The sequence below is a fragment of the Paralichthys olivaceus genome, chromosome 12, assembly GCF_024713975.1.
Source record: "Paralichthys olivaceus isolate ysfri-2021 chromosome 12, ASM2471397v2, whole genome shotgun sequence".
Classification (NCBI taxonomy): Eukaryota; Metazoa; Chordata; class Actinopteri; order Pleuronectiformes; family Paralichthyidae; genus Paralichthys; species Paralichthys olivaceus.
The window spans coordinates 23,209,312-23,231,706 of NC_091104.1; the positions used below are offsets into that span (position 1 = coordinate 23,209,312).

At 39.5% G+C, this 22,395-nt stretch overlaps 1 protein-coding gene across 3 annotated transcripts in view; it reads left to right on the forward strand.

The window, feature by feature from the left end:
- Nucleotides 1–22,395, forward strand: part of kiaa1109 (KIAA1109 ortholog) — an 81,856-nt gene that overhangs the window by 1,539 nt on the left and 57,922 nt on the right. For all 3 annotated transcript variants that reach the window (XM_069535137.1, XM_069535138.1, XM_069535136.1), the window contains exons 2-25: nt 2,044–2,179; nt 2,738–2,854; nt 3,751–3,829; nt 3,926–3,990; nt 4,698–4,872; nt 5,452–5,533; nt 5,635–5,828; nt 7,358–7,437; nt 7,656–7,806; nt 8,062–8,218; nt 8,688–8,766; nt 10,209–10,300; nt 10,450–10,567; nt 11,526–11,681; nt 12,931–13,028; nt 13,296–13,480; nt 15,371–15,477; nt 15,567–15,796; nt 17,283–17,495; nt 17,850–17,987; nt 18,614–18,790; nt 19,178–19,306; nt 20,252–20,371; nt 20,493–20,824. In XM_069535137.1, the coding sequence (XP_069391238.1) occupies nt 2,074–2,179; nt 2,738–2,854; nt 3,751–3,829; nt 3,926–3,990; nt 4,698–4,872; nt 5,452–5,533; nt 5,635–5,828; nt 7,358–7,437; nt 7,656–7,806; nt 8,062–8,218; nt 8,688–8,766; nt 10,209–10,300; nt 10,450–10,567; nt 11,526–11,681; nt 12,931–13,028; nt 13,296–13,480; nt 15,371–15,477; nt 15,567–15,796; nt 17,283–17,495; nt 17,850–17,987; nt 18,614–18,790; nt 19,178–19,306; nt 20,252–20,371; nt 20,493–20,824 (3,380 nt within the window). In that variant the 5' untranslated portion in view covers nt 2,044–2,073. The remainder of the gene's footprint in view (nt 1–2,043; nt 2,180–2,737; nt 2,855–3,750; nt 3,830–3,925; nt 3,991–4,697; nt 4,873–5,451; nt 5,534–5,634; nt 5,829–7,357; nt 7,438–7,655; nt 7,807–8,061; nt 8,219–8,687; nt 8,767–10,208; nt 10,301–10,449; nt 10,568–11,525; nt 11,682–12,930; nt 13,029–13,295; nt 13,481–15,370; nt 15,478–15,566; nt 15,797–17,282; nt 17,496–17,849; nt 17,988–18,613; nt 18,791–19,177; nt 19,307–20,251; nt 20,372–20,492; nt 20,825–22,395) is intronic.

A 22,395-nucleotide genomic window follows, 5' to 3' on the forward strand; every position in this document is an offset into this window, starting at 1 on the left:
TAATACATTAGTATAGTGTCTGTAGTTATTATCTAGTGTCTGTAGTTATATCTAATGTCTGTAGTTATAATACATTAGTATAGTGTCTGTAGTTATTATCTAGTGTCTGTAGTTATAATACATTAGTGTAGTGTCTGTAGTTATTATCTACTGTCTGTAGTTATAATACATTAGTATAGTGTCTGTAGTTATTATCTAGTGTCTGTAGTTATAATACATTAGTGTAGTGTCTGTAGTTATTATCTAGTGTCTGTAGTTATAATACATTAGTGTAGTGTCTGTAGTTATTATCTAGTGTCTGTAGTTATAATACATTAGTATAGTGTCTGTAGTAATTGTCTAGTGTAAATCTTATACATTAGTGTAGTGTCTGTAGTTATATCTAATGTCTGTAGTTATAATACATTAGTATAGTGTCTGTAGTTATTATCTAGTGTCTGTAGTTATAATACATTAGTGTAGTGTCTGTAGTTATTATCTACTGTCTGTAGTTATAATACATTAGTATAGTGTCTGTAGTTATTATCTAGTGTCTGTAGTTATAATACATTAGTGTAGTGTCTGTAGTTATTATCTAGTGTCTGTAGTTATAATACATTTCTAACCTCTCCAAACTGTCCTCATGTAAGTTTGAAGACTGGTGTTGTCTGTAGTCTGATGTGTTCAGTATCTGTTGGTCGGCTCACATGAAGTGATTTGGTTTATGTCCAGTTAGGTCAGTAGCCAGATTAAACTGATGGTCCCTGTGGCTGACACTGACCCTATACACTCTCTGCTTTTAAACCAAACTGAAAACTCTCTGCTACCTGTGATGAGTCACTGTCAGCAGTGATCATTCTGGGATGGCAGCATCATCTGTGCTCTCATAACTCATGTTGGACAGGTATCACTTTGAAGCTGAGTTTAAAAGCAGGATCTTTATTATCACTCTCTCAGATGGAGTGAATCAGACCTGGGTAGTGGGTAACAGAACTGGATTAGTATCTGGCAGGTAGCTGGTGTTAAATCCCTTATGAGACAAGGATTCTGTGTTAAATTACAGAAAATAAATAGATAATCTTTGTGTAACACATAACTTTAAAAACTGAACTATTAAAATGTTTGTTGTTTGTTTCTTGTAAGTGAGAGAGAGAGAGCTGGGTTTGGTTCCATCTCAGGGGTTTTACTGCCAACGTTATTTACAGTGGATTAGATGAGGATTTGTGCTAGTGTGTGTTAGTCGGTGTCCTAAACTGTGTTCAAGCTTGTTTGACACTCCTAAGCACGAGCATGCAGCTGTACACACACACACACACACACACACACACACACACACACACACACACACACACACACACACACACACACACACACACACACACACACACACACACACACACACACACACACACACACGCTACATTCATCAGCCCCCTAACACACACAAACAATATGAAATAATCCTTTCCATAGAAGCAAAGTTCACATAACTAAATGCATGTCCTCATGACATGTAAAGTAGCTGCACATATTCCCTGGAGCTGGTTCGGATCATGTGTTACACATAGCAGACATTGTTGCTTAAGTTGCCACTGCTCAGGTGTGCGAGCACTTTACAAATGAACTATGTTAAACAACAACTACATAAATGTACAATATAAAAGTGGTTTGTGCATTTATCCATTAATTTTAGCTGCTTATCCAGATTATTTAAAAAGAATTCATGTTAATTAAAAAAAAAGTGATCAGTGATCAGTAAATTAACGCGCGTCTTTTGTTTGTCAGGGATATCTTTTAAACTTATGTGATGGTGAAACAGCTAAATTGTTTATATGTGGATTTAAAAAGATCATTAATTATGGGAACCCTGCAGAAACCCTGGATTTATAGTTCTTGTGATTATTTTCCTGGAAATACAGCGTGAGCGATGAAATACATTGCATTATGAAACTTTCCCTTCTTGTATTTCTTTGCTATTTTGCACTAGTTCTTTTTGTGTTTTTGTTTTTCCACTGCATTTTCTTCCTGTGCCTTTTACAGCACTCTGACATTTGTCTGTTTTAGTTGTAGACATCAGACGGAGAGCCTGTAGCCATGGATGGGTATGTTGCCAAAAACAATGAAAGCACCTTCCCCACCTTTGGGGACCTGGATGACTTTCTCACCAAGCACAACTCCAACTTCATCTGGCTCCTCGTTGGTAAGAAATCTGCGCTGTGAAAAACAATCCAGATCAATGGATGTTTTAATGAGACTTCAAATAATCTGTCTAGAGGCAACTAACGATTATTTTGACAATCTATTAATCTGACGATTCCTTTTTGATTAATCGATTAGTAATCAGATAAAAAGACAAAAGCTACATTGGCTGGTTTAAAGTTTTAAAGATGTTTAACTCTATTCATGTTTAATCATGCAGTTATCCTGCCAGTATATTTCAATTGAAATATGACAAATGACTCACAGTAAGACAATGACACTACATATCTCACAGGAGCTATTTTCTTGTGTATCATTGCATCACCTTAAACCTGGAAAACAAGTCTTAACAACATTGTTAAGGGGGTACGCTGTATCTGTTGCACATTTTCAAAGTGTAGCCTGCTCTTGCTAGCATTCCCAGGATTACCAACCCTAGCTTTATCTCCTTTATTCATCTGAGAAGGATGGCAGGAATATAATGAGACCTTTTTGTTTCAATTAACGTCAGGATTGATCATGTTTAACTGACAATGGCCGTGTTTTTTTTCTCTTTCAGCCACCATTCTGTCCTGTGGATGGATCATCTATTTAACTTACTACAACTCCCGCAACATCGGCCTCATTCTCACCCTCATCATAAACCGACTCTACAAGGATGGCTACATTCACATCGGTGTGTTCACCAGGAGCGCCGTCACACAGTTAACTCAGACTGCTGAATATTTCATAATGAGCCAGGTTCTCTCAGTGATTATCTCCAATAGGCCCAAACTACATAACACACTGCAACCAACAGCATATTGAATTTCTCTACACAAAGACACAGGAATTAATTTCTAAAGCACCTTGAGGCCACAAATTCAGTGGAGGAATGTAGAAAAAATGTGAGGGCACAAACCTTCATAACAAACAGCAAAGTTCTGAATCACTTAATAGATTGAATGTGTTCATGCTTTAACCTGTGTCTTTTCATGGTCAGGCTTGAACTGAGTAAAATAATTCCTGCATAGATTTACATAGGAATCACTAAACAAAAAACAAAACAAGCTTCTCTCATGAGACTGGCTTTGGCCGAGTTACATATCCTGTCTTTAGTCTGACAGTGGAAAAGTCAATAAAACCACAAACAGGAGGAAGTGTCAGCTGAGGTGATTAGAGCGAAATCACTCAGGCGTTGTCATTCTTTTGACATGAAATAATTAAATCGGAGGGAGATGTGTTGTCTTCATGAAAGGAAATCATGTTTTTCTGCTCTTTCTCCGCCACCGTCTGTGACCTACTTGTTGTACAATTAGATGCTAATTAAGAATTTTTTTCCTGAATGATGTGAGAGAGATGAGATCCCAGCAACACACAGACAGTTTTTATTATCACCAGGATCTTACTTACACAACCATCTATTTCCATCTTTTTACCCAACATTTAAATTAGCTGAGTTGTGAGGATTCAAAGCACTTATCAAATTCAAACCGGTTCAAGCATGTATCTTTAAATATTGTATTTTTCAGGCAGTATGATGAACGCTAATATAGATTTTAATGATGATATTATGTGACATATTCTCCACAGGCTCCTTTTCCTTTTCTGTGCTGTCAGGAAAAGTCATGTTCAGAGACGTCTACTACATCAACCAGGACATGTCAATCAGGTAACCTGACCTGAGCTGCAGGGTTTGCTCCTTCTTTCTTTTTTCTGTCCTGTAATCTTACATTTTTACTCAATATTTTTGTGGTCTGTGTAATAGGATACAGGACGGCTTTGTCATCTTTCGCTGGTGGAAAATGTATAACCCCAAACAGAAACAGCACGGTGAGCTATCTGTGATTATCCTCCAGAAAATAAAAAAAAATCTGGAATAAAATGTTGTGTTGTTATTAGATTCATGCAGATTGTTATATAATTTGGTTGCTGATGAACTCAACTGATGAGTTTGTAATTACCCTTCAGTTTAGGAAAAGCCTTAATGATCTCTGCTTGGGTAATGTGTGTTTTTGTCTGTGGATCATTAAATAATTTTATCAGTCACCTGCAGAAAATAGTGTAAATTAGAGCTGCAGCTATTTCGGTAATTGTTTTTGAGGATCTTTAAAAGCACAAGTAGTGAAGTTAATTATTTTCAGTTTGTCACAGACAAATAATTGCTGTATTTTGTATGCTTCTAAGATAATAACATGAATATGTTTAGTGTTTAAACTGTTTAAACTAAGTTATATTATGCAAATGTGGGCTTTGAGATATTAAAAGCAGAGCATTTCTCATTATTTTCAGACACAAAAACTAAACAATGAAACAATTCAAACAAGAAAGTAACCATCAGATTATGACAATAATTCTTAGCTGCAGTCCCAGTGTACACTTTTTATAGATTCAATTTAGTTCTGTAGATACACTGTATATTACAAAATATCCCTGATCCTTGTTTAAGAGAGAATAGTTTCATTAACAAACATGAACAGAATGATGGATATGTTGGATGGATGAGTTTTGAGGTTTCTCTCTTGTCTTTTTGTCATCAGACCCCAAGGCAGAGACCAGGCTATACGTAACAGTTAACGGGTTTGAGTTTCACGTCTACAACCGCACCGACCTCTACGCCCGCCTACAGGAGACCTTCGGACTTGAACCCACGCTCTTAACGCCTAAAAAAGATGAAGAGAGGGGACGAGAAGAAAGAAACAAGACCCTGGAGAGGTACAAGCAAGGCCTTAGATTTGAACTGTATTAAGTTTTTGGCTTGTTTATGTAAAATGAAGTATTGCTTGCATTACATTGAGTTCAAACTTGAAACATAATATTTAAATACATGTACGTCCCTAATAGCAGAGTAATTGAAGTATTTTATTCACTCACTTTAGCATGCTACAAAAATGTTGCTGGATGATTCGCCTGTTTTCTGATTAATGATCCACAAATCTGAGCAGTAAACAAAAGTAGAGGTTGATTGATGTATTCTATTTATTTACGTGACGTGATTATCATAAAATCCTCTTAAAGTGGAAAAGAAGATGAACTGACATTGGTAATAAAACGTAGAATGAGCGTGATACTTCATTTTCGTGGTTGAGAATGTAAAGACAAAGCTGAAAAAAAGCCAGCAGCCTTCCAACAGACAAGATTGAAGTGTGGAGATTCGATAACAAGCTATCTGAATAATCTGAACGCACATTATCTGACATCACCTGTCTCCTCTGTTATCTGCATTGAGAGTGGAGGCACAGAAGTGAGCTATTAAACTGTTGTAAGACTGAATGTGTTGTGGTCCTCGTGCAGCGTGAACATCAAAGCAGAGAGTCCAGACTCCACGTCGTCGTGGCGCTCCCTCATCCCTGTCATCAAAGTTAACATCAGCACTGTGAGTACCTCAGAAATTTGACAAAAACTGCATGGACTTTGGTCAGGGGTAAAAAAAAAAAAGACACTTCTTTTACTGCATGTGTGTTTTTGTTCCTGTAGGGTCGCTTGGCGTTCGGGAACCACTACCTCCCGCAGACTCTTTGTGTGAACTTTGAGGACGCCTTCCTGACGTACGCCACCAAGCCTCCATCCAGCCACCTGGACCAGTACATGCACATTGTCAAAGGCTCGCTGGAAAATGTGCGTGTCATGCTGGTTCCTAGTCCTCGCTACCTGGGCATGCAGAATGACGAGTAAGTACAACTCTGTGAAATCACCTAATTTCAAAGACTCGTAGTTCCAGAGGGTTTACTGTTTAAAATTGAGTTGGAGTTCATGTAAAAGTAATACCAAAAACATTAACTAAATAATGTAACACATTCGGAGTATTTACTATTTATTTATTCAAAGCAGTTTCTGCAACATGTTGCCATCATCATTTTTCAAATTATGTGTTTGTATTTCCTCCAAAATGTTTTTATTGCTTAAGTTCTTGGCTGATGAATGTTAACTTCAAAATATGCTTTGCCAGACATGTTTTAGGTGTAACATAATGAGCTCATTATACAGTTTAAAATGGATAGCTCTTTGCACCGCTCTCTCTCTGTTTTTCCCTATTTACATTATAATATGAATAGCATGGTATGAATCTTAAACACAACCAGGCACAGGACTCACTCTATATTTCACTGCTTGTTTGTACAACGTTTTTATGGCACATTATTAAGATGTTAAAGTTCAAATAATCAATGTGAATGTGTGATGAATTCCTTTATTTTCAACCTGAGCCCTGTGTTTACAATTGTGGGGGTGTAAATGAATGATACTTCCATATTAGTAGATTGTTTATGCCGGCAGTTGTGACACGGCAGCAGTGTCTATTGGGGGAATCTTATGGGGCAACTGCGACAGTTTACTTCTGCTTTTACGTTGCTGAGAGTAGCAGCTGCTGCGCTTCTTAAAGCTTCAGGCTATTGGATATGGAAATACCAGTTTGGGTTGATGTACCTGAACTGGGCAATTTTAGTGACAAAGATCTTTGGGCTGGATTTTGAAACTGGCAAATTTAACGGTTCCAAGTAAATGGTCTGTATTTTGTATGGCGCTTTTCTAGTCTTGATGACCACTCAAAGTGCTTTACAGTACAGTTTTTTAGCATTTACCCACACACACATATACCTCACTCACACATTCACACAGTGCATCTAAGGGTAGCACTTTTTCTATGAGGGGCAATTGGGGTTTCAGTATCTTGCCCAATGACACTTCAGCATGCAGATGGGAATGACAGGGATCGAACTGCCTTTGGTTAGAGGTCGACCTCGCTATACCCCTTCAGCCACAGGCTAAGTAATGCACTGAAGTCATAAACGGTTAACCCCACTTAAAATTTAATGAGTTTGAAAGTAAAATTGCATTTAAGTTTGCCACTCTATAAAACCATTCCACCTTTTTAAAAAGCCATCAGTGATTTAAACCTCAAGCAGTCCCTGACATCTCTTGAAGCTTTATTGTAATTGTCCAGTGAAATATTTCAGGAGAAACCTACTGTGCTTCATAAAGGTCTAATTCAGCGTCTTAATGCCAGGATCAATATGAACTGAATTTTCAATAATATAATTAAATTATTGAATTAATAATTTAGACGCCTGTTGATCTGCTTGGTCCACATTGATGTAATTATTTAGAATAGGCTAAAGACGTCACTGCTTTTTTATTTATGGATGTGTTTATATTTAATTACATTTTGTCTGTGATGTTTGACTCTGGATTTCTTTTGTAGACCTCCCAGACTGATGGGGGAAGGGTTTGTGGTGCTGCAGTCCAATGATGTTGACATTTATTACTACCAAGATGAACCAGGTATGCACACACACACACACACACAATTGGAGGAAAATGAATGTGACATATTGGTGGTGGCTGTTTGCTGATGACAACATGAATACAGAATGTAGCCTACATGTCAACCAGCAAACCGTTATTAATAAAGGAGTTCTTTTGTTTTAGGTTGGTTAGCAAGGCTTTGACATCTGCTTGTGTCTGTGTTTCTGTGTTTCTCTGTGTGTGTGTATTTGCAGGTCTGGTCCCTGTGGAGCAGGAGAGTGGGGAGGAGGTGGAAACATGCAGCGAGGAGGATAAGCTCCAGGATTTGCCTCCATGTTGGGGTCTGGATATCGTCTGCGGAAAAGGAACTGACTTCAACTATGGACCTTGGGCCGATCGTCAGAGGTGAGAAGAAAAACACAGAAATTCAAAATGTATCAGTCAATCTCAGCATTATACACAGGCAGCATAAACTGACAATAATGTGTGGGGAAATCTTAATGTTCAGCAAAATACAAATAAAACACTTTTAATTGTTGTTTTTTCCATTTTGAGTCTTTTTTGTTGAAAGTTAAGAGCTCACACTTTTAAGGCTTCAGATTTGGCCTTTACAAACATGGCCCTAGATTTACCTCCACATACTGTATCTACGTTCCTCAGGGACGCTCTGTGGAAGTTCTTCATTCCGGCTGATTATCAGGCCATGAAAGTGACCGAAGTCGCCCAGCCAGGAAAACCCAGGCAGATCCAGGCCTTTGAGCTACGTATGAACATCATCGCTGACGCCACCATCGATCTGCTTTTTACCAAAAATAGGGTGAATCTTTCTTTCTCTATTTTGTGCTTCTCTCTCTCTCTTTTTCCTTCCACCCCCCCCCCCCCCCTACCTCTTTCTTGTCTCCCTCTTTGATCTCTCTTCCTCTCCCTGCTGCCCTCCTTGTCTTTATGCCTCACCGTGTTTTTAGATATTGATATTGATATTGGTTCATGTTTTATGCTTTTTCATATTTTCATTCCATAGCAGTGCAGGGATTTTCACAAAGCTAAGTATGTGGAGTGCATAATAAATAACAACACAAATTATTATTCAATAAACACATAAAACAGGTTGAGTCAGGGAAGGAGCATCGTTTTATTACCTCTTTTGAACCTAGTTTTGTTCAGATTAGGTGCCTTTCTTTGATTTTTAAGTCAGTAAGCCACCCTCTCTAATAATCTGACAGCATCTATGATTTATCTGTTTGCTCTCTCTCCCCCCCCTGCTCTGTCTTCATCTCTGTTACTAGGAAACCAATGCCATCCATGTGAATGTAGGTGCAGGATCTTACTTGGAAGTCAACATTCCCATGACTGTAGGAGAGAACGGTACGTGTACGTGTGTTTCACAGAAATGAGATCAGTGGAACAAAATGTCAGGAAAAAAATCATTGCCACAGCAGATGTTCCACAGGCTCAAGGACAAATCCTTTTAACGTAGAAGCAAACGTCAGCTAATTATTAAGGTTATTACAATAATCATAATAATATTATTATGATAAGCCAAGCTCACTATTTAGATTGAAAATGAATTAATACACTTTTGGAGTTAATGCATTTGCCATTCACAATTTAATATATCATCCTGTAAAATGTGCTGGAATCTCCATTAAAGGGGCTAAGAGTACATCTTTCTTTTGCTACAGAGACAATTTGATCGTCTATCTTCAATCATTTGTTTGTTTCTTCTTCTCCTACTATTCCCAACTCAGTCAATTGCTAATTTCACATAGTAAATCATTGTAAATGGTAAATGGTCTGTATTTATATAGCACTTTTCTAATCTTGAAGAACACTCAAAGCTCTTTACAGTACAGTTTGCCATCCACCCATTTACACATTGCATCTATGGGCAGCACTTTTTTCTATGAGGGGCCATTCAGGGTTCAGTACTGTAGCATGCAGTCCACTCGGAAGAAGTAGAAGAATTTTAACTTCTTATCATTCAAATGCAACAAATGGTAAAGCTCTTGGCAGGCGACCATCACCATAGATGGGTGGGTGGATGTACTTAATTGATCCAAAACTGGAAAAAAGATTTTATACATGTTCCTTTGATCCCAGAGCTTCCAACATTTAGAATTGTTCAAAAGAACATAAATGTCAATAACCAGAAGCTGTTATATCATATTATTGTGTCTCATGTAATCCCATGTGAAGTGGACCATTTTCATGGAGTGACACAAAAGTAAGAAAAACATTCATTAATTCATTTATACAAGGTCATGATTGAATGGTTAAAATATTACTGTGGAGGCTGAGGTAAGCTTGATAGAGAACTGGCATGAGACTGAAACACAAAACTAGTCGCACAGAGGAAATGTCTTTCTTTGCTGTTGCTGTAAAACCATGTTTGTACTTTGTAAAGCTGGTGGAAACTCTTAATGCTATGACTTAACAAAAAAGTTGCTGTATGAGATTCTTTTCGGTGGGTCAAGTGAGCTTGAATTCAATATTTAAGTATTGCCCAAATTGTACAGTGTTCTAGACCAAAGATCACATAAAATCCCCAGAAACATCATTACATTTAAAGCCATATCATAATAACACAGCTGAACCCAGGGAACAGCCAATCTCTGATGTTGAGATATGTGTAATAATTCATCATATAGAGCAAATTATATTTTATCAGACATCAGTCAACGCTCTCCTCTGTCCCCAGAAATGTAGTTAACACAAAGCAGCTTTTGAGGTTTTGCTGGTAATTGACATTATTTCCAAGAATTCTTCCACATTTTCTGAGAATGATGTCTCTGCTTTTCTGGCCTCAGGCTACTCTCCCACTATCAAAGGTCAGCTGCTTCACATAGACACCACCAGCAGCATGCAGTACAGGACTCTGCTGGAAGCTGAGATGTTAGCTGTAAGTAGCAGGCAATTTATCTTTTTTTTTTTGTGGAAACAAATTTGAAACTATTGCCTCAGTGCAGGTGCAATATCAAACTTGTTGTATACACATAGAAATCGCTTCGCCAGTTGTGAAATCAAGTCCTGTCTCTGCCTTAAATTCAGTTCCATGTGATAGCAAGTTACCCTCGGGTGTGGAACATGCCTCAGTCGTGGCACTGTGAGATCGAGGTGTACAAGGCCACTTACCACTTCATCTACGCACAGAAAAACTTCTTCACAGGTGAGTCCTCTAGCAAACACACGGGACACATGACAGCATATGTTAAGCCTCAAATTCTGATATAATCAGATTATTACCATAGTAGAACTAGTGAAGCACCTGTTAGAATGTTTGTTAATGCTCTGGAACGACTTCAGAATTATTCCTTGTCATTAGATTCAAAATTAAAGACTTTATTTATCATGTGCACAACAATTAAATACGGCAGTTGCTGGCAATAAAATGCTTGGGTCACAGGCTCCCTTCTAGCCATGCTTAAAAAATCTTACACAAGCAAAGTAATAAAAATAGAGTATAAAATAAAACAAAATTATTAAAATAAAAAATACACCTAAATATATATATTTTTTTCAGTTACTACTGAGAATACTGAATAAATCAATGAAATAAGTAATACCGTTAAGGTAGTACAAATATTGCAATGTGTAGACTTTAGAGGAGTGGCAGACTCTGGGCAGATTGGAGGAGTTTAAAAGTCTTATGGCCTGGGGGATGAAACTGTCTCTGAGCCTCGAGGTGTAGGCTCGGATGCTGTGGTACCGTCGGCCAGATGGCAGCAGGCAGAACAGTTTATGGCTGGGGTGATCGGGGTCAGACCTCACCACCCTCTGCAGAGCCTTACAGCTCAGGGTGGTGCAGCTGCCATACCAGGCGGTGATGCAGCCAGTGAGTCCTCCTCAAACAGTTCTACTATATACCGTCACTTTTTATTTCTGTTGTGCTGGACATTGTGTGCAAAGCTTATTGTGAACAGTCTTCGGTGCATAGAGAAGTGAGAAAAGTTTGTCAGCTAGAAAGCACGATATTGCACTAAACTCGGCACTGCACTTCTATATAGTTATGCAATCCACACACCAACCAAAAGAAAGACAGACATACAGACAGTTTGTGGAATTACTGGTAGAGGCATGAAACTTAAAGGAAAATCATCTCTAGACTGATCTCTCTTTCTTTTTAGATTTGATCCAGGACTGGGCGAGTGACAGTGCCCCAGACATCTACTCCTTTGTGCCCTATTCCTGGAAATTCAAGATCCTTTTCCACCAGTTTGAGATGATCTGGGCGGCAAACCAGCACAACTGGATTGACTGTTCCACCAAGCAGCAAGAGAATGGTAAAAACGATGCTCCTTTAGATGCAGTTACTTTCTACTGTGCATTGAAGAAAAGATTCATATTTTTACTCAAGAACAAGATGATTAAGATATGTTTGCCAAAATTGCACAATTTAAAAAGGTATTAAATAACTAGTGCTGTGCCTGTTTTAAATCTGCCTGCTTTAAAATTATTCCTTGTCCTAGTGAGTCCTCAAACAGTTCTACAATGTACTGCCACTTTTTCATGTGTGCTGGATGTTGTGTGCAGAGTTTTTTATATAAGTTGATAATGCATAATGAAGTTAGAAAAGTTTGTGATCATCCTGCTTGGTTTATCTGCAATGAAGATTTTATTGTCTATGTTATTCCTAAAATGAAATTGAATTTGCTTTGTCACTGTTCACCTGTATGGCTTTTATGTACGATTGTAAGATAGTACTGATTTACTGCTATTTGAGAGGTCTGTTTCAAAATAATCAGGCAGCCAGATATTATTGGCCGCAGGCTGCGACTTGCCGATTGCTGCTGTCGTTTATCCAAGGACGTAGAAGAAGACATGTTTAACTCAGTCTGCAGACTGAAGGCCAGCTGCCTTCCCCACACTACACAGCACTACCTGTTTATTAACTGCTTGCTAATATTGACCATATCACGTGTCCAAATTAAACGGAATGTAACACTGCACTTCCCTGGAATATATTTGACATTGGTTCAGTAATTTATCGGGGCTACAAGTAAAGCAGATGTGTCCTGTGTTAAAGCCCTAGAAATGCCATGTTTAACTGATTATCAATTACAAAACTGATTATCAATTGCATAGTTAAGAGTAAAGGATAAAAAGAAAGATATCTTACATTTACAGCATCTTTTTCCCCAGAACAAGCCACTTAGAAACTTAAATTTAAATTTAAATTATTGATTTTTAAAGCATACATGTATTGTAAAACAAATAAAATATAAAAATCCTTTGTACTAATATAATGAGTAACACAGTAGTTTTGCAGTGTGAAATGTTATGTGGTTAGTGTTTCGCATTTAGTAGAGCGTTAGCACTAATGCAAATCAAAACAAAGCCCAAAAAAATACTAACAATTCAAATCCAGCCATGAAGGCAGTCATAATGTGTCTTAAACACTGAATGCTGAATCCCTCGACAGGACTCTTTGACTCTGTTGCTCTTCATCTGTCATGATGTGTCGTACAGTTTTTACTTCATGCAGTCCCAAAGCGGAGCAGACTAATTAGTTGCGTGATTGTTCTTTTACAGTATACCTGGCAGCCTGCGGTGAGACGCTCAATATAGACTTCACTTTGCCTTTCAATGAATTTGTTCCAACCACCTGCCGTACCCGCTTCAGCTTGAAGGTAAATCATTCCTGAAATGACAGTGATATGTCCAAAAATAGATATCTGTCAAATGTCCATGTTTCATTTGAGTGTATTTGCAATGTTTTTTCCTGTTTGGAAAATATTTCTACAGATGGCTGTGCAGACGCTATATTTTTAATATTGGTTAAATGCAGATTTTTTTTTACTACAGGTGCTTTTTCCATACGCCCACAGATGTTAAAACTGACGCCAACTCTGAATATATGTGGGTGCTTAAATGTGTACGTGCTTTGTCCACCTCAGGCGGAGGACACAGACATGCGACTGTCATTGCCAGAGTGCCACCCAAGCCGCTACCCCCTCCTCACCCTGGCCAAAGACTACCAGAACATCAAGCTGCCCCCAGACATGTTCATGCCAGGAGAGACACACAGTGCTCCTCCTCCTAAACTCAACAAGTCTCGCTGGAGGAACATCACCCACGCAGAGTGAGTTTAACCTACAAAACACCTCTTTCTAGTTGTGGACCAGAGCATGTTAGCAAAGAGCAGGGTGACTCACCATCGCAACACTGGCTCACATCAATGCTTGGGTAGGAAGGAAATGTTCCCAAGGTAGTAGGTGGTAATTTCAAGAAAATGCACCGCTGACCTTCTCTTTTCTTGCTTTGGTTGGTTCAGTAGTAGCTGTCTGCTGGTTTTAAGTTAGATGCGTGCTTTAGTAAAAGTACAAATAAATTGACAAATGTATTCAGGTAAAAGTGCCACATTAACTTATATACCTGGATAATAGTAAGTAAGTTTTTTCTGATAAATATTTAATTTTAAAGTAGTAAAAGTAGTCTTAACCCTAATGCAGGGGTGGGAAAAGTCCGACCTCTGGGCCTATCATAATATTTTTAATAATGCTCCAAATTTCCTTGCACATATAGACGTCGGAAATCAGTGGCAAAACCCTGCCCTAATTAGGAAATCACCAATGTTATGGGAACTGTCAAGAAAGTTTTAATAGGTGTATTGTTGCGTCCTGAAAAGGCACAGTGCACAATTTTGGGTCATCTTAATAATGTGCTGGTGGTGCACCAGTGCAATCATTGTAAAATGTTAGTCTGGAGCCCTGATGTGATTTCATATATTCATATTTTTCCCACAGAATTGGTTAAATCTGTGGTGGTAACAGGGGTGCAAATGCATGAATGTCACTCTTGTGTGCAAAAGATTCCAGGTGACAGTTTCACACTAAAGAGTGAAAGATTAGTTCTCAAGTGAGACAAAGACCTGCATTGCTTGACACAACTGTAGCTGTAACTGTGAGCTCTGACTGTCTGGGTGGACTGTAAAAATGTTATGGACCATAGCACTGGTTGCGGTAGCGCAACACAGAGAGTTAACACATGGTAAATAGCGCCGCACACAACAAGTTAGTAATCTCTTATATTATAATATATCGGGCTACCCCCATCTAGATAATGAACAGGAAAAACTGCATTATGGCCGAGTCTTGGCAGTGAGACTTCTGAATCCAGTGTAGCTGTGTGATGCTGCTGCTGCAGGTGCACTTTAATCAAGTTGAAGGAGGCGGGGTCTAATGTTACCCGCCTGGTTTGATTGGCTCAGTGGACCAATTCCCTTCTCGTTACTGAATTCTTCTAAAAAACAATGCGAACATGTAATGCAAAGCTTTTTAAAATTGTATGCAAGTAGAAAATGTACTCAAGTTCAGTAATTATAATTTACTACTTTGTTACATCAGACAACTTGTTAGATGTTATAATCGGTTAATTTATTTTTATCATATTGAGTTTTCTCAATTTTTTGAAAATTGTTACATGTTTGACCAAATGTTTAATTGTTAAGTTTCCCTCATTCTAGGTGTAGATAAGAGACATAAACTCTGTCTATCCTTGAAGATGGCACCAGTATTAAACTGGTCATTTTCCATTCATACCTTTAATAATGTATAACACAAGTCAACATCCATCTTAGTCTGCAACCGTTTTGGAAAACCTTGTGCCACTTTGTAAGCACCACCCTGAAGGTCAGTGAGAGTGTAGAGATGCTGAAGATGCATACACTGTGCAGTAGTCTGAACTAACTCAACATCCAGATCATTTATTATGTATATAGCCCAGAGACAGACCATACTGATATAACGCTGCCGAGACCTGCTTACCCTCCTGGGAGGTTACGATCGAACACTGTGTGGGCGGGCGCACTCTGTCACTGCAGCCCATTTAGCTTCTGTTGCCTCTACTGTAGGTCTACGAGCTGAACGGTTCATAAAGCAAATGATGAACTGGAAAATCTATTTGAAATGATGAGAAATTCAGCACTATGACGGTGTACTGAGTCCATATGTTTTTTTCTTCCATACTCCAGAGCTGGCTGGGTGGATTGCTGGAGTGTACCCAACTTCTTGCTCATCATTGACTACACCTGGCACCCCATCTATCCCCAGAAGGCTGATGAACAACTCAAACAGTCATGTACGTGCGCTGCTTTTTGTATCAGTTTTGTACTGTACAAACTATAGTTTTTCATAATCTTACCACTACTTGCTTGCTTTGTTATCTAGTGTCTGAGATGGAAGAATCCATGCTGTCAGCTATGCGTCCCCCAGAACAAACATCCATACCCCACAAAGTCCCGCCACGCTTCGCAACAGCTTCCTCGGCTGCTCACAGCCGGATGCCCACTGACCCATGCGAGCTTCCCCCTGACAGACTTCATGTGGAGATGGAAATGTCTCCAGATTCTCAAATCATCCTCTACGGACCTTTGCTCCGAGCACTGATTTCCATCAAGGTAAAGAAATACTTGAATTATTACCTCCGTCATTGAGGGTATATTCTCATTTTGTTTGTCTGTCTGTTAAGCTGCTTTTAGACAAGCACCTTTCTCTGGAGGAGATGCAATATGTGAACACAAAAGTGGGACGGTTTAAAAATGGTGAGGTGCAGTTTCTCTGGACTTTCTCCTGACTTTTGCCGCCTGGCCTCCTAGCATAATGTCCTTAGAAATCCAGGAGAATTTGACATGTGAACACTGTAGGGGATTCACCGCAAGAGAGTGGGGGGGTTGATGACGCTTCTAAAATGCGACAGAGTCAAAAATTAAAAAGAAAACAAATGTCTCCAGGTAAAAAAGTGGTGTAATACAAGTAGAAGACAAAGATGTCAAGATAGTTTCTGACGATAAGAGCTGACATTGGTGTTGTCAAGAAATCGCGTGATGCAGCGTAGTTAATACGTCACTTCCTGCCTCTGCCTGCTGCACCCGGCTGCTCCATTTGATCGGTTGCTGTTGTGAACACGTCTTTGCAGAGAACCTCCTGCTGCGTTGTGTTTGTGTGAAAGGAAAACTATGGGTAAATCCGTAGTCAATCCTCCAGATTGTACCCGCAGGTCATGTCTGAAAACTGCTTTAGTTAGCAGGATTATGCAGATACGCAAAAACTACTGCAGTGATTACCATGGCACTTGGAGTGGAAGGATCTCTTATGGGTTAGGAAAATACCAATACCCAAAACATCCAGATCCAAAAATAAATAGGCGGATCCAATAGTTGAGATTCACTCTGCAGCATTTCCCACAGAATTTATTGAATCTTTGGCTGTAATAGGGATGCTGGAGCACACACACAAAATCAAAAATTCATTCACCGATATCATCTTAAGAACTTTCTTAAATGTGTTCTTCAGAAGTTTTCTTTGGAAATTTTACGTCAGATTCATGAGGTGTTCTTAAACTGTAGAATTGTTTGCATCTGTGTTCTTATATTGTGGAATGCCAGAAAATCACCACAAGAGCATTTGTGACACTTATAATATGCACTGAAATTTGTCTGTCTTTTGTGAAGATAAAAATGATAAAATATTATGTAAATGTTTATCTGTTGAATTAAATTAAAAAACACGATAACTGATGATTATTTTACACAAGCATCTCAGTTGTCAAGTGTGAGCGTATGAGTGCTCTTCAGTGCATAGCTTCTGTTCTTACATAAGAATAAATCCCTGATAACAAAACATTGGTGAATGTCCGAATCGTATTAAAACGGCGTTAGCGGGTTTTAATTTCTTCTTAAATGAGGCCCATTGCTATTAAGCCGAGATATTTAATGGGAAACTGCATTGACATGGTGAAATATGGCATTAGCCTTGCTAAGGTACACACTCACAGAGCGTCTTTTTTGTTTAGTAATAATCCACTCGAGTAAGTGGAAATTTCTTTGGTGTTTCCAAAAATCCATCAAAAAGCCCTCAAACCTCCCCCTGCTGCTGTTCCCACAGGAGAACTATTTTGGTGAGGATGACATGTATACAGACTTTGAGGAGGCGGTGTCCAGCCCTGTGTTATCCACCTCAACCTCCTCGGGCCTCGGCTGGTCTCCTCTGGGCATGGAGGACGGCGAACGGAAAGACAACCTCCACCCCCTGGACCTGCGACCCTGGGACATCACTGTGCTCATCAACCTCTACAAAGTCCATGGCCGACTTCCAATTGTAAGACGGATGACTGCCAATGATCAGTTTAATGGGTTGGCAGAGTCGGAGAGATCAGTGTAGAGGCACAGCATGTTAGGGTTCTGTCACATATAATGAAACAGTTCCATCACTACAGAGTCAAATAAAAATTATGGATATGTGCACTGTGTGCATGCCAAACAAGCTGTTGCTACATAGACACAAAATTAATTTGTATAGTATGAGTTTGAAATACATAAACAGATGAAGGATATCTAATTGTAGGTTTAAATTAAAAAAAACAGCCAGTAATGTTTGCATCGATGTGAATTTATGTTTATGAAAACAGTTTGATGCATGACTCTGTTTGTTAACATTCTCGGTTGCCTCTAGCACTGCAGCAGCGAGGGTCCCGAGGGTCCATCGGGCTTCTTGGAGCGGCTGTGTTTTGAGATGAAAAAAGGTTACAAGGAGACAATGCTTCAGCTGCTCCTGTCTCCCATTCACATATTCATCAGTGACAACTACCAGGTATGAAACACAACTACACAGCAGCCTAATGCTGCTGGTTTTGTGTTTTTAGGGTGGAGAATTTTTTTTACTATTAAATGTTGTTTGTACGTCTTAGCTTTCGGACAGCAGTACAGGAACACACAACACAAGACAATGACAAGCAGTAATACAGAGGCCTTTGAGGTATTATTAGACTAAATAATTATCATGCAAACAATAACTCAAAGGGTGAACCAGTCCTTGGAAAACACCCTGAATAAAGCTGTGTTGCATAATGTGACCTATGCTTGCACCAGCCACGTTTGCATAAGCAGCTGGACATTGTATAACCTCACAGAATCAGATGGCCAGCTGCTTAAAACAATCCTAGGGGAAATTCTGCATCCTGTTTTCTGCTCTGAGTGAATAACTTTCTCTAATCCCTGTCAAAGAACCTGTGGCCCTCATCTCAGTCCTCTAGTGGAATAACAATCTCAATTTATGCCACGTGGAGAACTATTATGGAAATAAAATATCATATTTTACCTCAGTTAAAGACTGACTGCAGATGACCCTTTTTCAGTTTTTGCTATTTTGCCCACACTTTACAAGGCAAATGATTAAACTAAAAATGTGAGTGTGTCTAAATGCTCTGTTGCCCACAGCGTCCCACAGCAGACGGTGTCCTGAGGGACGGCCACCTAAGTCTGTCTGGACTGCAGATGAGGGCCCATGCCATGTTCTCTGCTCAGGGCCTTCCTTTGGGCAGTGACACGTTGGAGTACGCCTGGCTCATTGACATGCAGGCTGGGGGGCTCACCGGCAGGGTCACTATTCCACAGGTGCGTGTGTGTGTAAAAAAGATGATGCATGCATTTGCAGCCTTTTGGTATGATTATGTCAATTAACCAATAGGTCACAAGACAACATGTGTCTAAAGCTTTCTTGTATGAATCACCTGTACAATATAATTCTATCCAAGAAACATGCTGCCACCAATGCTACTTTAGTGTTTAATAGTGTTCACAAGACTTGTTATAATTTTATTTATTTTTATTTTTTGATTGTTTTATCTTACTTATTCTAGTGTTGTATTATATTTGATTTTATTGTAGGTTTTTCTTCTTTTCCTCCTTTTTTAAACTTATTATTTCATGCATTTTAGTTTGGAAGTGTACATTGATTTTTTTTGGAGCACTAATGTATCTTTCTGTCTTTATGATTATTAGCTGGCCAGTATAGTAGAGTGGGGTGAAACCTTTGTTTTCCACGTGGTGTCCCGAGAGTTCCAGCTCGAACAACCCAAACCCTCTGTGATCTGCCAGCATGGAGCTGACCGTCGCATCTGTGATGCCAAGGTACAAACACACAATCTGTGTCCCAATTCAGGGGCCGCCTCCTTCAGAGGACACGGTCCAGGGGAGGTAGACAAAGGCTGAACCGAAATGAGACAGTCTGGTGCACAGAGGATTTTCTTGATCAGCGTCACCAATTTGTCCCATCCTTATTGCTGTTGCTTAGCAACAAAGCTGCAGTTGGACACAAGGAGAACGTTTTAATGCCCATTGGTTTTATCGCGTGTGCCATTAGCCGTTCTGTTCAGTTGAAGCTTAATATTCAAACATCAGACGTCTCGTTGCTTGGTGACAACATTACCTGATGAAAAACTTATAGGAAAAAGTGCAGTGGGATGAGAAGGATCCACCCATAGGAGCCTTCATTTCTCAGGGCTGAGAGAACACATCTGTCTTGAGTTTGAGCCGAATCTCTTGACTCATTTGCACTTCCTCCGATGTAACTGTCCAGCTTTGCTATTAATAAGTCAACTGAATTTCACTCTGCAAGCTACTAAATTAGCTCATTATGGCTGAAAGGCTTTTTTGAAAGTCATATTTAAATGTCAGTCAGAAGTGTCCAGTGTGAAATATGAATGTGCAAATGACTTCAGATAATAAACAGACCATTGGGAGCCTTTCTCTAATGATGCAGGACTCAGAATGCACTTTTTATACAGTGGAAGAAATGGAACAACAGCCTTGAACACAAGACTATTGATCTACTCACAGCAGCAATACACAACGCAGCACAACATACCACACCATGATGTTTAAAATGAAGTTGAGAGAAAACAAGTCACAAAATGACTTGTTTGTATGTGAATACTAACAAGGATATTTTTAAAACCCCTGCCTTAGTGCCCTCATTAGTTTGTGAGTTGGCTGAAGGCTAGGCAGAATAAATTGATGATGGCGTCTTTGTAAGAACAGAAAAGTTACTGTTTCTAAACAGTGGTTGTCTTTCAGCTGAGCTGCCTGCCAGGTCACTGTCGCACATCAGAGGAGCTCAAGTACACCATGACACGACTGGCTGTGGACGGAGTTGATCTCTTCATTGTGGAACACGGCTGTGCTGCCAGTGTCAAAGTAAATATGACCAACTAGTTATTTTAAAGCTAATTGATTTTTATTTGTCCATTAAAAATATGTGTTTAATTTTTGGTATGTGTTCAGCTGTTTTAACTTTAATTTCCCTCTTCCTCCATAGACGGGTATTATTCGCGTGGCCAACTGCAACCTGCACAACCAGGCAGTGGGAGAGGGCATCAGTGCTGTGGTGCAGGACGTCAACATCCGGCAGTACATCGAGCAGCAGCAGCACAGTGAGGCGACCAGGCTGCAGCCGGCCGGACAGGGTCAAGGTCCGGGACAACCGTTAGGTCTCGGTCAGCCCCCTTTGCTGCGACGCTCTGTCTGGCTGGAGGCAGGGTCAGTCAACCTGAACCTCATCACGGCAGACATTGCCTTGGCCGCTGACCACCCAGCCAAATGTGAAGTCCAGAGGCATTTTCTGGAACTACACGATGCTCAGTCCAAAAGGTAGAAAGCACACACCATCATCTGTTTTTTGCTTGTCCAAACACCTCTCACATTATGTGAACTACCCCAGAGCATCTTTGCAGCATTGTGGTATTCTTTGTTTGGCTCATCAGTCACTTTTGCTCATCTTTACTTCAGCTTTTTATTCGCCTTTAGGTTTTCACAACATTTCATTTGTCAGTGCAGATAATTATTTTTTACAGCGGACAGTAGACCTCTGTAGAATGAGTCACCAATTGAGAGGTTCACATCATAATTAAGTCAACATTTTTTCCCTGTCATATACAGATTCAGCTCATGATATGTTATAATTAGCTTGGATATTTGACATCTTCTGGATAATGAATTTAACATGATAAATTAGAAACTCATAAAAGGTCCACAGGGGGCCATTTTCAGTATAGATGTTCTTTTCTAGCTTGTAGTTGGACATGACTTCTCTTATTATTGTAGCTAAATGAATGTGGATTATGAGAGAGGGAAACCTAAAGGGATATTTCACCATTAAAAACAAAATTTGCTCATCATCTACTCACCACATGCCGATGGAGGGGTGGGTGAAGTGTTTGAGTCCAGAAAACACTTTAGGAGTCTCAGGTGTAAACAGTGATACAGTCAAGTTGGACCCCTTCTTCAGATGTAATAAAAAAACTGAAAAAACAACATGCCTCCATACTGCTCGTGTGGTGTCATCCAAGTGACAGCAAGCCCCGACATTCATATGTGATTCAAACTAGGTCATTTACACCATGTCTTAAGCCTAAAAGTCCACACAGCTAGCAGATGTAGGGATGCTAACACGCACTCCACACGTGCCCTTGCTCGAGAGCTTTTTTCCAGCGTGTCTGTGAGAACATGAACGCAGCTCAGAGGAGGATATCAGACATTAAGGCTAAAAACTTGGTGTGAAGGAAGCTGTATCGATTGTCAAATATGAATGTCAGGGCTTGTTGACACTTGGATGATTCCACACGAGCAGTATGGAGGCATGTTATGTTTTTTTCTGTTGTTTTTTACATCTGAAGAAGAGGCCACTTTAGCTGAAACACTATTTACCCTTGAGACTCTTAAAGTGTTTTTTGGACTCAAACACTTCACCCACCCCTCCATCCGCATTTCGGTGAGTGGATAAGGAGTGAATTTTCATTTTTCTGTGAACTATCCCTTTAAAAGCCAGTTGTGCTGTTTTTTATCAATGAGAGTAACACAGACATACCAGGTATTTTACATATAAAATATTATAAGTTGTTAAATCTTACAGAGAGACTACATCTACAAAGACCCAGCCCCTCACAGCAGCTCCTCTGCATGTGCTGATCTGTTTCCCAAACCCCAAGATCCTAAATTGCATGGTTTTGTCCACAAACCAGAGATATTCTCTTTACTGTCATTAGGAGCAAAGAAACCAGAAAATGTTCAAATTTTGATGATGTCACTCAAACTGAAAATTTGTTTATCAAATGATTGGCGATACATTAAGTAGTTGACAACTGATAGCTTAATCGATTCAGTCTTGCAGCCCTATTTTATTCTTTGTGCTTTTTCTTCCTTTTTTTCCTCCCCTTGTCTCC